General features: G+C 35.8%; 1 protein-coding gene across 4 annotated transcripts in view; it reads left to right on the top strand.

Moving 5' to 3' along the window:
- ZFR (zinc finger RNA binding protein) overlaps nt 1-14888 on the top strand; it is an 83787-nt gene that overhangs the window by 35934 nt on the left and 32965 nt on the right. For all 4 annotated transcript variants that reach the window (XM_019450699.2, XM_019450703.2, XM_019450698.2 and 1 more), the window contains 7 exons: nt 1660-1853; nt 3254-3373; nt 4429-4574; nt 9492-9654; nt 10983-11188; nt 11921-12071; nt 14085-14226. In XM_019450699.2, the coding sequence (XP_019306244.1) occupies nt 1660-1853; nt 3254-3373; nt 4429-4574; nt 9492-9654; nt 10983-11188; nt 11921-12071; nt 14085-14226 (1122 nt within the window). The remainder of the gene's footprint in view (nt 1-1659; nt 1854-3253; nt 3374-4428; nt 4575-9491; nt 9655-10982; nt 11189-11920; nt 12072-14084; nt 14227-14888) is intronic.

Below are 14888 nucleotides of genomic sequence, written 5' to 3'. Positions count from 1 at the left end.
TTCCTTATAGTCATACAGGTTTCCCTGTGTCTTCTGTAGTCTTAAAAATATATATATATTGTCTTATTACTATAATCTTCTCAAGCTGCAACCTAATTCTTACTTTCTCTACTTCTATGCTTTTTTTCTAGTCCTTAGTCTGTTTTAGTGTTTCCACTCTATTCTTCTAAAACCACTTTCAGAAGTCACTAAAGACCTAATTGCCAAATCTAGTGGCTAGTTTTCGGTCTCAACTTGTTGACCTGTGTAATATTTGCTCAGTTGACTGCTATATCTTAGAGCGTTAAAGTCTCTCCTATGTCCACCCACCTCTTTCTCAGGTGTCTCTATCGGTTCTCCTGCCTTCAAGTTCATTAAATGGCGGTGCTCCTAAGATTGTGATTCTGGCTCTCCTCTCTAGTCACCCAGTGTTCTCAAGTTGTCTCATTCACTCCATTGTACAGGAACTTTGAAATCTTTTGGGCAAACTCAAAACTCCCACCTTTTAGAGCTATTTGTAGGAATTACCTGGTCATTATCTGTGTGGCTCTCTATGGCCAACCAGTGTCTCATTCTGTCACAAGAATACCATGAAATAATCTGTTCAGTTTGCTGCTTTTTTCACATGGAAAACTTCACTCACGTTATTTCCGCTTGTTTATTGCCTCCTTCAGTTGTGTACATAGTTCTTTTATTTCTGTCACCACAGTATCTCTACAAAAAATGTCAGTTTTTCTTCATAGCTACTGCCTTGTTTTTAGGCCTTCAAAGTCTATTCTTCAGAGCTTTGTCTCTGATTGCGTCCAGTCTCCAATGCTTGTCAAAGTTATTTTGTTAAAATATGTGTCAAGTTGTGTTAGTTTCCTGCTTAAAAATTTTCACTGACCTGGCATATCAGAAAAAGTTATATTCCTTATTTATGTCATCCCACAGTCTTCACAATCTGACCCCTGCCTCATAGGTCATCACCGCTGTCTGTCTAGTAATTGATGCTGATGTCTTCCTTGAGTTTACCATAGTCTTTTAAACTTTGTGTTGTTGTACGTGGTGTTCTATTTAAACATCATTCTCTTCTTTCTACCTGGCCAAGTTCATGCTTGTTACTCTTCTTTCAAAGCCCAGCTCAAGGGACACACCCTTGGTGAAGCCTTTCCTAACTGAATCATGTTAGAGGGGAGTGGCTTTTTTTTTTTTAAGCATTCCCATAATGTATTTCTACTTACTATAGCAGTTACCACATTGTATTGTAATTATTTGTATCTTCTCTTAAATTGTTGGCACCTCAAAGGCAGCTACACAGTCTTACTCTTATATCACCAGAACTTAGGGCATTACCCAGTTGGGAGGGAACTGGGGTTACAAACGTGAATTAGGTTTAGACCCTACCTTTTTAGGTACTTGCTGTTCGCTTTTAGGTACTTGATGTTAGTAGAGTCCTGGTGGGGATGGAGAGGATCCTTGGGTGGTGGAGAAGGGCAAAATCCAGACGTGTATTTATTTCATTAATAGGATAAAAAGGCCAAATGGTTTATATGTTCTTCAAAATTCTGATGGATGTCACCAGGAGTTTGACTATCGGTAGAAAAAATAAGAACTTTATCTGAAATTTTTCCTGTATCAGATTATACATTTACACAAAAAGAAAGTTAAAATTACTGTAATTCTTTTATGTTCTTCCAGGTGGGAATAAGTTGCAATCAACAGGAAATAAAACAGAAGACTTAAAAGGAACTGAATGTGTTAAAAGCACTCCTGTCACCTCTGTACAGATTCCAGAAGTAAAGCCGGACACCGTGTCAGAACCAGTCACACCTGCATCTCTTGCTGCTTTGCAGAGCGATGTGCAGCCAGTAGGGCATGACTATGTGGAAGAGGTATTGATTTGAGAATACCGTTCCTGTGAGATTAGATATAGGAGAGAAGTGTGTCACTTTGTTGCAGGCATGCTTTAAGTCTAAAATTAGATTTAGGTTACTGATTAAGGAATATAATATGGTAGGTATTGTTGTTAAAGGTTTTTAAAAAACATGCCCTTGAAGCTTGCCTAAGTGATACCATGATTTTTTTAACTTCTCTCTTTCCCTTCCAACACCATCACTGTGATAGAAGGTAACGTTCCATTTGTTTGGTAGGCATTCTTGTATCCTTCCAAGTGTCCTGCAAATAAGAGTAAAAAAAAAAAATTGTGAGCAGTGAAGATATTGACAGAGAGAGCCAGTATTTCTTTTTGAACAGTCACGTAGTTTCACGTGTAAAATTAAAGGTGCTGATTTAACAGAGCGTGTTTATTTGGTTTCTCAAGCTGGTAAGAAAGCTTCCGGTTTTATAGCTAAACTCAGGAAATTGAGGAAAGAGGGAAAGTCAGAGGGTCTAATAAATATTTGCTGTTAGCAAAAGGCCCAACATAGAGTGGTCACTACTCTTTACTTTCACTGTGTTGTAGAACATATGTAAGTTCTCTGAGCTTCAGTGTCCACATCAGTAAAACTTGGATATTTCCAAAGTTGTGAAGATTAAATAAAGTACCTAGAATAGTGCCTAGCATGTTGTAGGTTTTTGGTAAATATTTGTTCATTTTTTTTTCTCCCATCAAAAAAAATTACGTATTCTGTTGTCTTCTTTGTTCACCAGATAGAAAACTGGAATGTGTAGTTTATAAGTAGATCACAATTTTAAAAGTACAGATCTTAAGAGAGTAAGATTTGGTTATCTAAAGAAATATACATGCCAGGACACCTTAGAGAAATATTATCCAATGACACTTTTTTCCTTTTTTAAATTTACTCATTATTTTCATGAGAGAGAGAAAGTGCAAGTGGGGGAGGAAGGGAGGGAGTCATAATCAGACTCCATGCCCAGTGCAGAGCCCAAGGCAGGGCTTGATCTCACTCACAACTGTGAGCATGACCTGAGCTGAAATCAGAGTTGGACGCTTAACTGACTGAGCCACCCAGGCACCCCTAGCCAATTGCATTTAAATCTAAATGTTTGCACATGGATAAAAGTGCTGAAATTAAAGTTAATATCAAAAGCAAATACATGCTAACACATCTTGCATCTTACAGTTAAGAATTTTAACAATTCATTTCTATAGGTTATCCTTTCAAAAAATTATAGACGTTGTCTCTTATTTTTCCCCTACTTCAAACTCTTAATTGTTTACAACATTTTCTTATCACAGAATCTGTGAAGGTTCGTGAATGAAATCTTCAACTGTAGCATACCTGTTATGATTCTTGGGTTTTTGTTGTTTTTTTTTTCTCCCTGTGTCAAGGTACGAAATGATGAAGGAAAAGTAATCCGATTCCATTGTAAATTATGTGAGTGCAGTTTTAATGATCCCAATGCTAAGGAGATGCACTTAAAAGGGCGAAGACACAGACTTCAATATAAAGTGAGTAAGATTTCAACTTTTTTTTTTTTTAAACACAGCTTGGAACATTCTATGTGGAAAACAAAGCATCTAAACATAATGCACACAGTTTGTGAACTTCGATTTTAACAGCATGTCATGTCTCAGTTAGATTCAGATGTTTGTTTTTACTGATTAGTTTGTTATACTTAGGTAAGAACAGTATAACCATATTTCATCACTTTGAGTGACTTGTAACGTTGCTTGGATCCAGTAATATGTAAATACAGATAATTGCTTCACATAAAGTGTTTTGAAAGAAGTATCAGGTCTTCATTTACCTTCTCTGTCTTGGTAGAATTCTCATTAAGATGAATTTTGAGATGAGAAATTCTGCATTGAAAACTTGTTAAGTGTTAAGTTAAATACAAATCATCTATTTAAAGTTTTGCTTAATATTTTTATTTATTTTTGAGAGAGAGCATAGGTAGGTGAGGGGCAGACAGAGAAGGGATCAGAGGATCCAAAGCGGGCTCCAAGCTGACAGTAGCAAGCATGATGCAGGCTCGAACTCATCAACCGAACTGTGAGATCATGACCTGAGTCAAAGTCAGATGTTCAACTGATTGAGCCACCGAGGCGCCCCCTAAAGTTTTTAATTAGGCTAGACTGATGCACTAGATTCATGTTTTCCCTTCTAAACACAGAGGTGGTGAAAATTAAAATAGTTGTTTTTCTAACCCCAACACTCAAACGTTTAGAATCATCTACTCACAAACAAGTAAGGGAAAATTAAATAGCCATTAGTTCCCTAAAGATTTCTTCAGTTGGTTAGCACTAAGTTATGTACTTTTTATATAAGAAGTATGTCGTCATAAGTTTGGACAAGTAAGAATTTGGGGGTGTGGGAGGGGAAAACGAATGTTTATTAATGTATTCTGAATCTTTAATACAACTTATTTACTGATCTTACTCTTATAATAGGAAATTTGAAACTGAAAGCCTCTATGATGAAAGAATATGTATGATTGTATGATTCAATAATATGTGTAGATTGTTAGAGGGGCTGCTAATTTTTTAAATGTCTTTTTTAACAGAAAAAAGTAAATCCAGATTTACAAGTAGAAGTAAAGCCCAGTATTCGAGCCAGGAAGATTCAAGAAGAGAAAATGAGGAAGCAAATGCAGAAAGAGGAGTATTGGCGAAGACGAGAAGAAGAAGAACGTTGGAGAATGGAAATGAGGTAATATCTTTAACTTCTAGTAACATGATAGTGAGTGGTTCAGCCTTTCTAAAAAACAGCTATTCTGAGTATGTGACTCCCATTCAAAGCAATCCAGATTTGTTTAATGCACTTTTAATTTTCACTTTTCAGGAAGATCCTAGGTCTAGGAAAGAAATGCATTAAAATTAACTTATTGACTATTCTAGTATTTGACCGTGGCCTTGGTATTAGGAATTATGTGGTAAGTGGTACCTTATATATATTAAATATGTGAAGAAATAGTTTAATATTATATATATATATTTATAGATTTCTTTTTTAAAATAAACTCTACACCCAGCATGGAGTTTAAACTCACAACCCCACAATCAAGAGTCACATGCTTTACTGATTGAGCCAACCAGGTGCCCCAAAGTAGTTTAATATTATAAGTAATATTATAAGTTTAATTATTATATTTAATATTATAAGTAAATGGTCTCTGTTTAAAACAAAACAACATTTGGTTACATAATAAAAATATCCTGAGTATAAGATTTGGTAGATTCTAGACATAAATAAAGTGTGGGTTTGTTTGTTTCAAAGAAATTTCTATTTAAAAAGCTTTAGAGGCTACAGGGAAGGAGAAAGGAGAAAATTCATCTTCTGGAGATATATAAATGTTTGGTTTTATTAGTATAACTGACATATCTTTAAATAATGCAGTTCAGGGGCGCCTGGCTGGCTCAGTTAGTTAGTAGAGCATGTGACTCTTGATTTTGGGGTCATGAGGTCAAGCCGCACATTGGGTGTAGAGCTTACTCGAAAAAATTAAATAGTACAATTCAGTGTTTTTTAAGTAATGTTCACAGAGTTGTGCAACCATCACCACAATCAATTTTAGGACATTTTTATCACCCCCAAAAGAAACCACAAAACCCATTAGCAGTCACTCCCTATTTTCCCCGGAATTCCAGCCTTTACCCCCAGGCAACCACAATATACTTTGTCTATAGACTTACTCTGGAGATTTCATATAAATGGAATCATACGATATGTGGACTGTTTTTTCTGCCTACTTTTGGTTAGCACAATGTTTTCAAGGTTCATCCATGTTATAGCATGTGTCAGTACTTTGTTCCTTTCATGGCTGAATAATATTCCATTATATGGAGGTGTAACATTTATCAATTGATAGACATTTGTGTTGTTTCTGCTTTGGGGCTATCATGAATACTGTTGCTAGGAGTTTTTGTGTACAAGTTTTAAAATACAATTTCGGAAAACAGGAACAGAACCACAATGTATCACTTTTATAACCTACTTTTTTCATTTATATGTCAACTTTTTAAAAAATGAAGCTATATCTTTATTTTCGGGGCAGCATAGTATTCTCATATAGATGTGTAATTTTCTTTATAACTTTTCTCATGTTGTTAGATATTTACATTGTTTCCATTGTGTCTTTAATCATTACATTGACAATCTTTGAGGTTGTATTATTGCATAAAACATGATTGGTTGCTAATAATAAAATCCCAGAAACAGAAATACTTGTTTGAAGGAGACCTGTACCTTTTGCCTATACTGAGTAGTATAATTCCAGTGGTTTAAGCTATGCCTTTTATTCCTGTGACTTAACTCATTTCATAACTGGAAGCCTGTATCTCCCACTTCCCTATACCCATTTTGCCTATTTCCCCATTCCCTTCCCCTCTGGCAAAAATCAGTTCTCTATATTTATACGTCTGAATTAGCTTTTTGTTTGTTTTTTCATTTGTCTTTATTTAGATTCCACATGAGTGAAATCGTAGGGTATTTTGTCTTTTTCAGTCTGACTTTTCACTTAGTATAATACCTTCTAGATCCATCCATGTTGCAATAGCACTATCTTATCCTTTTTTATGGCTGCATAATATTTTGCATGTGTGTGCCAAACCTCCCTTACCTATTTGTGTATCAGTGGACACGTAGGTTGATTCCATATCTTGGCTGTTAAAAATAATGCTGCAATAAGCATAGGGATGCATTATCTTTTCAAATTAGTGTTTTTATTTTCTTTGGGTAGATACCAAGTAGTGGCATTATTGGATCATAAGGTATTTCTGTTTTAACTTTTTGAGGAACCTGCATACCTTTTCCACAGTGGCTATACCAATTTACATTCCCACCAACAGTATACAGGGGTTTCCTTTTCTCTACATCCTTTCTCTACATCCTTGCCAACACTTGTTATTTCACAAATTGAATTAAAAAAAATTTTTTTTAATGTTTGTTAATTTTTGAGAGAGTGAGAGACTGAGCACAAGCGGGGCCGGGGTAGAGGCAGAGAGAGAGGGAAACAGAATCCAAAACAGACTCCTGTCAGCACAGAGCCCGACAGTGGGGCCCGAATTCATGAACCTTGAGATCATGACCTGAGCTGAAGTCGGACTCTTAACCAACTGAGCCACCCAGGCACCCCACAAATTGAATTTTATTTCCTGTTCGAGGACTTGTATTTTTTCTGTGGTAATTACCTATTCACTTTTTATTTTTTTATTTACCTGTTGTTGATTTCTATAGATTACTATATTGTAATAGCCTATTATTAGCATGTGACCTTTAGTTTTTGCTGTTATGTGTTTTTAGTTTTTATTTTAAAAAAGTGTTGTTGTTTTTTTTTAATGTTTATTTTTTGAGAGAGAGAGCGTGAGCATGTGCGAGCAGGGAAGGGGCAGAGAGAGAGGGAGACTCTGAATCCGAAGTAGGCTCCAGGCTCTGAGCTGTCAGCATAGAGCCCGACCGGGGGCTCGAACTCCATGAACTGTGAGATCATGACCTGAGCTTAAGTCAGAGGCTTAACCAACTGAGCCACCCAGGCTTTTAAATATATTTAAATATATCATTCTCATTTTTTAATGAATAATCTGCCTTTGTAATGTATTAGAAATTCTTTGTGGGGCGCCTGGGTGGCTCAGTCGGTTGAGCGGCCGACTTCGGCTCAGGTCATGATCTCACGGTCCGTGAGTTCAAGCCCCGCGTCGGGCTCTGTGCTGACAGCTCGGAGCCTGGAGCCTGTTTCGGATTCTGTGTCTCCCTCTCTCTGACCCTCCCCCATTCATGCTCTGTCTCTCTCTGTCTCAAAAATAAAAATAAACGTTAAAAAAAAAAAAAAAGAAATTCTTTGTACTTAGATTACGCAGCTTTTCCTCCTTTGCGTATAAATATTTATTAAGCACCTACGATATGCTAGGAAATTGCACATAGTGTGTTAGGCACTGAGTATGGATTGGTAAACAGTGGATAAAAAATCCCTGCCCTTATATAACTTAAATGTTTCTCTTCAGCAATAACAAAAAACTATTCAAAATTGGTATGTACGTGGTTTTCCAGAGCCTTCAGCTTGTTGTGATTCATTTTTCTTCCAAGACCTAAATAATAGAGAAGTATGTTTCTATACTTCTAAGTCAGATGACCTAAAAAGCACAGCTTATTCCCCACCTGAGGAAATTGGTAATTTTTGCAGAGCTACTTGAGAAGCATACTTCTTTCTTAATGTTTCATATTAAATAAATTTATCTACCAAAACCTTATTGCTATCAGAATTTTCTTTTTTTTTTTTTTTTAATGTTTGTTTATTTTTGTGAGAGAGAACTGGGGAGAGGTAGAGAGTAAGAAGAATAGAGGCTGTGCGCTGACAAGCATAGAGTCCAATGTGGGACTCAAACTCACAAAACTGTGAGATCATGACCTGAGCCAGAGTTGGTTGCTTAACCAACTGAGCCACCCAGTTGCCTCTCAAAATTTACTTTAGAGACATGATTTCCCTTGGGAGTTATTGATATCATAGTATAAAGCTAAAAGTGAAGAGAGAACTGGGAGAAAGTGAGATAATAAAAAAGAAGTTAGATTCTGAAGAGGACCATTAAAGCAGAGGTTATACACTAGCTGCCTGCAGTCCCAAGTTCAGCCCATGGGTGTTTTATTTGGTATACATGGTATTTTTAATCTGAACCAACATTAAAGATACTGAAAGCTGTTAATAAAATCTTGATGATTTGGGGATTGCAATCTTTATTCCCTTATAGCAATAATTAATAGAGGCTGGGTGGCAGCTGTTCTGTCTAGCCAGAACATGTGCTTTCTACTTTACCGTAGTCCTCTCCACTGTTAATATATCCCCCAAAATGAGACAGAATGTGAGTTGCCATTTATCACTGTCTTGCACTGTTGTTTTTCCTCATAGTGTACAGATGTCTTTGTCTCTGCCTGTATCATAAATGGGGAGATTAAAAATAGTCTTAGGAGATTCTCTCCAGGGGCGCCTGGGTGGCTCAGTAGGTAAGCATCCGACTTCGGCTGAGGTCATGATCTCACAGTTCTTGAGTTCGAGCCTCGCATTGGTCTCCATGCTGACAGCTCAGAGCCTGGAGGCTGCTTCAGATTCTGTGTTTCCCTCTCTCTCCGTCCCTCTCCCATTCGTGCGCTCTCTCTCTCTCTCTCTCTCTCTCTCTCTCTCTCTCTCTCTCTTAAAAATAAATAAATAAATAAACATTAATAAAAGAGATTCTAAGGAGAAAATAGGAGAGAGAAAATTCTTGAATGTGTGCTTCCAGTCTTTCACACATGTTACTGGTCTGGCCATTTGAGGTAGGCATTTAAGTTTACCATCTTCCCCTTAAAGAGGGAGAGATTGGAAGGAACTCTGAGGTTTCTGGTGTTTGCTCCCTCAACTTTGACATCAGGCTATGAAATTTTGTGTTGCTTTTCTCTTTGTTTTCTCACCTCTTCACTTATATTTGCCTCCTTACTTATAGATGAAAGCAAATGAAGGACATTAGATACAGTAGTGGAAAAAAGGCATTAGGTAGGCTGATTTGGGAAGGTTTTTTTTAATTGTGCTTTTTGTCATTATTGATGTAAGTTATTGGGGTGTATTTCTCTCAGGCTTGTAGCATTATTCTGTATTTTCAGACGTTACGAAGAGGACATGTACTGGAGAAGAATGGAGGAAGAACAACACCATTGGGATGATCGCCGCCGAATGCCTGATGGAGGCTATCCTCACGGTCCCCCAGGCCCGTTAGGCCTTCTGGGAGTCCGACCAGGCATGCCTCCTCAGCCACAGGGGCCTGCAGTGAGTATCCACTTTGTCTACATAGGGGGTGAACGTGTAAGATTGGTTCAGTATTACAGGATAACAGTTTGGGGGGCTAATGCTTAGATTTAATAGTCTCATAATCTCAATGTAAGTTTTTCATCTGATACAGAATTTTCCCTCCTTTTTTTTTTTTTTTTTTTTTTAACAGGTTCCCAGCTCATGCTTTATATATAAGGAGTTGATAGAGTTTCCATGAGTCTTTCTTACTTTCAGTATAAGCTACACAGGAGAAGAGCTTGTTTTTTTTCTTTTTCTTTTTTAAGGTTTATTTTGACAGAGAGCGAATGAGCACACCATGCAAGCTAGGGACAGAGAGAGAGAGAGAGAGAGGGAGGGAGGGAGGGAGGGAGGGAGGGAGGGAGGGAGGGAGGGAATCCCAAGTAGGCTCCATAATGTCAGCACAGAGCCCAACACAGGGTTCGATCGTACAAACCATGAGATCATGACCTGAGCCAAAATCAAGAGTCAGACATTAAACAACTGAGCCACCTAGGCACCCTGAACTTGTTTTATCAACTGTTCTTTAACATTAGAGATTTTCTATCCTTTGTTTTTCTCGAGATCAGCAAGAGCAACCAATTTTGAAGGCAGCTACTTGGCCTTCAAAATTATTACCTTCCCATTACCAGTTGTTAAGAATCTTTTTTTTCCTTCTTTGAATCCTGACCATCTAAAACCTACTACTACTTCTGAATTGAGTACAGGATAAGGGGTAGGTAAATGGTTCCACATGAGCATGACACTTGATGTATTAGGGAAACTATAGGAAAGATATGCATCTTGAGAGTTTGTGTTCCATGGAAGCTGTAAAAGAAGAGACACCTGGGTTATGAAGAACATTTCATAGAAGTTTAGATTACAAAAAACAAGAGGATTTTGTTTTGTTCTGTTGTCCAGAGAGCACAGCAAATTCCTCCTCTTTATTTAACCGATTCTCTTTCTCATTTGTCTTTACACAGAACAAGCATTTGTAAGACCTGTTTTATCAAAGCCAAAAAAAAAAAAAAAAAAGTGTCACAACCACTGGTCTTTAAAATTGAGTAAAAAATATTTTCATAACCTTAGATCTGGTGTTTAGGCAAAGCATATATACATACAGAGGTACATACTCTTGATAGTATAACTTTCCATAGTTTGCATTTTTGTTTTTACTGAAATGGAAAAAGAGAAGATAATTTTAAATAGACACTTGGCATCATTGTCTTTTCTTATTAAAAAGATACTAAAAACATGTAGAGTTGAAAAATAGTTTATTTTTGCCCAGGAAACATCGTTTTTAAATGAAGTAACTTTTTTTTCTCTAGCCTTTACGTCGTCCTGACTCATCTGATGACCGTTATGTAATGACAAAACACGCAACCATTTATCCAACTGAAGAAGAATTACAAGCAGTTCAGAAAATTGTTTCTATCACTGAACGTGCTTTAAAACTTGTTTCAGACAGTTTGTCTGAACATGAGAAGAGTAAGAACAAAGAGGGAGATGATAAAAAAGAGGGAGGTAAAGACAGGTGTGTTTTCAGAGTTATTTACTTTGCATATTTTTGTTTTTCTTTACATGGGCTTCTTACACCTGAAATAAAAAGTTACAAAGACTGAAAAACTCCCTGGTGTGAATGTACATGTCTTATCTTGCTTGGTCAGATATTTAATGTATTCAGCTGCTGTTTGCTAAAATGAGAAATGCACAGTTCCTTAGAATCTCCAACCTTGTGATTTTACTCATTTTATTGAAATTTATATAAAACTATTTTGAGTCTGTTTTCAAAGCAGCCTTGGTAATTGGATTCAGCTGCTCTTCAGTTTTTATGTGTTGCATCTGTCCCATTTTCACTCTTTGTTTGAGCAACTTTTTTCCTTAATGCATTGACCATAAAGCATAAAGAAGCTTAAGCTTTAGGAATATCTTTCATATCAGTTTTGCATATAACCTCTCAATAACCTCTCATTTTCCTTTTACCATTTGGAAATATTTTTATATTAAACATGACTCTAATTTATAAAGTGAGACAGAAATGTTAATGTTCTTTGAAATTGTCCCTGTGAGAACTTAGCTCTTCATTTATTTATCCATATTTCTTATCTAAATGAAGTATACTTCTTAATAATATTGAATTCATCTTTATACTGTAGTTGATGAAACTTTTAATAGTGTAAAAAATATTTGATTTACTATTGTGTAGATATTATGATGGCTCTGGTTGAGAAGAGAAATGTCATAATATAATTTGATTTCACTGCAGAGCTTTAAAAGGAGTTTTGCGAGTGGGAGTATTGGCAAAAGGATTACTTCTCCGAGGAGATAGAAATGTCAACCTTGTTTTGCTGTGCTCTGAGAAACCTTCAAAGACATTATTAAGCCGTATTGCAGAAAACCTACCCAAACAGCTTGCTGTAAGTATTATGGAAATGTTCATTTTTACCCCTTGTCTAGTTCAGAAGTTTTTGGCAGGACTAACTGTGCTTTAGCCTAAACCTAAGCCAGCCTTTAAATTATTGGCTTGACTTTCCATATTGAGTTTTTTGCTTGGTTGTGCAAACTGGCAGAACTATTTTCTACTTTGTCTTTTTAGGTTTTATAGTGCTTGTATTTGACATGAAGCCATCCTGCTAATTTATTTAAAAATGTTAAATTTTAGCACATGTCTTCTTCCTGTTCTTTTTCCAAGATTTGAAGCATAGGAGAGAAGGCAGTTGTTATAGGACAGAAAATGGTTTTTCTTTCTTTTTTAAATAAAGACCCTGTATTGCAAGCTTAAGTTTTGAAAATTCATGAATCTTTTGCCTATTTAACCGAATGCATGTTTTTAATAAAATATAATAAGAAATAGCCTTTCCAGTTTGAATTTCCTCCATTTTATTGTGTTTGGTGTATTTTTTTGTTGTTGTTTGTTTTGGTTTTCTGTGTTTATGATGGTAGGAATTACTTCTCCTGTCTGTGTCCACTAAGTTACGGCAATGCACAATTAGTAGCATACCCCCTTCTGGTCTTACAAAAGCAAACTTTTTTTGTTTCAAGTTTTATACATTAGTTTGTCAGAATCTCAGATTAAGATTTAAAATAAATATCCTTGAATAATTCAATGTATAAAATTTATTTCAAAACCTTGCAATTTAATTAGGCATTCTAAATCCAAGGATTGACATTTCATTGATAATATGTATTCTACAGCAGTGAGTCAGAATAAATACTGCCTGACCACAGCAAAGCAACTAATACTTTTAAGTATTAGGAACCAGCAGAATTAGCATTGTGCATCTACTTCTTATCCCACTGTTGAGGCTGCAAGGGCAGTGGGGTGCACAATGGGGGGAGAGGAAAAGGTTTGAGGACCTTGAGAGAATTATGTAACTTGCAAGAAACATCTTGATATTAATTGTGATGCTTAGTAAAACTACAACACAGGAAATATATCCTAGGGAAATAATCAAGCACTTAGGCTAAAAGCAGAATACTCTTTCCAAATCAGTCTGTACTTTATACAAGTGGATAAACAAAAGAAACAGAATTAATTCATCATCATCATCAGTGTCAGTTGACATTTATATAATACTTAGTATGTACTAGGCACTGTTTTAAGTGCTTTATGTAGTTAATTCATTTTGTCCTCCAACGGTTCTATAGGTTAGGTAAAATTACAGTCCCCATTTTACAGAAACAGAGGAGTTAAATAATTTGCCCATGTTCACATCACTAGTAAAGTAACAGCTAGAATTTGAATTTAGATACTGTGTTATAAACAGTATAATTTCTGTAGTCTTCATTCATTAATGTAAACTGGGGCTTATTAAATATCTTCCAAATTGCAGTGATTCCTGGTTTTGTGAATGTTAATAAAGACTTTTTTGCTCTCTGATGAAATACAGATCTGTTGATTTCACAATTTACAATGGGAAAGGTTGAATTATGCTTCTGTTAGGTTCAAATATCTATTTAAGTTTCAGTCAAATTCTGCAAATGTACAAGTACTTAGCTACCCAGGTGCTATTTGGAAGGTACAATAATAAATACGGCAGTGTTTCTGTTACCCAAGAATTCATAATCTAAGAGGGACATATCCACATAACTCATGATACAGATAATGGTAATTCTAAAAGGAAAGTGTAGTAAGAAACTAATGATATTTGCATTATTGCAAGGCTTCTTGGAGGAAGTAAGTATATTATCAACTTATAAAATGCTTGAGGTAGGGAGGGGCAGCTGGCTGGCTCAGTCAGTAGAGCATGCAACTCTTGAACTTGGGGTTATAAGTTCAAGGCCCATGTTGGGTGTAACGATTACTTAAAAATAAAATTTTTTAAAGTAAAATGCTTGAGGTAGCGAGAAAATGAAAGATCCATAATGAAATTGCTTTGTCTGATAATGTAAAATGTCCAACTAATTTGTTTGTACTTTTCATTACATAGGTTATAAGTCCTGAGAAGTATGACATAAAATGTGCTGTGTCTGAAGCGGCAATAATTTTGAATTCATGTGTGGAACCCAAAATGCAAGTCACTATCACCCTGACATCTCCAATTATTCGAGAGGAGAACATGAGGGAAGGAGGTTGGAAAGCCATTAAGCATTCTACTTTTCTATTAACTTTTTTTTTTTCATTTATCTACTCTTTTAAGATGGCATTAAGCCCTAGAAGGCAACATGCTGGCATTAAATATGAATTTGATAGATTTGATTTATAGCAACCAGTTTTGCTTAAGATCACTTCCCAGAAAGTAAATGTTTTTAGTAATGTACTTTTACATAAAACATTCATGATATTGTTGATTTTATAATTTTTTTCTTTTCTTGCTAACCTCAGATTTCTGGAAAAAAAAAGTTCAAAATTATTCTTGCTGACACAGTGGACACATGAAAAAAATTAAAGAAATGTTGGTAGTAAGGGGCCACAAATTTAACTTCTATTAAGAAGTTCTTGTTCTTGCCTTGTCTTACAAAAAAGACAAGAGAGTTTCATAAATAAAATTGGTTTAATACTTGTAATGCTTATACTTTAAGAGGCATTGTTATAAGTGTAATCATGGATTTGGCTTGTCCTCAGGTAAATACTTCTAGTTCTCTGAGGTTGCTCTTTGGTTTGGAGAGTTTTAATAAATGCAGAGCATCCTAATGCACATAGATTTGGGCGTTTGATCCCAATATTATTATACTAGATATATTGAAAAATAAATGGTGTAGGTGTAGTTAGTAAGTTCTAGTACAATTCAGGG

This window comes from Panthera pardus, unplaced genomic scaffold (genome assembly GCF_024362965.1).
Source record: "Panthera pardus isolate Hobbes unplaced genomic scaffold, ASM2436296v1 HiC_scaffold_2, whole genome shotgun sequence".
Classification (NCBI taxonomy): Eukaryota; Metazoa; Chordata; class Mammalia; order Carnivora; family Felidae; genus Panthera; species Panthera pardus.
This window is presented reverse-complemented; position numbering and strand designations above follow the sequence as displayed.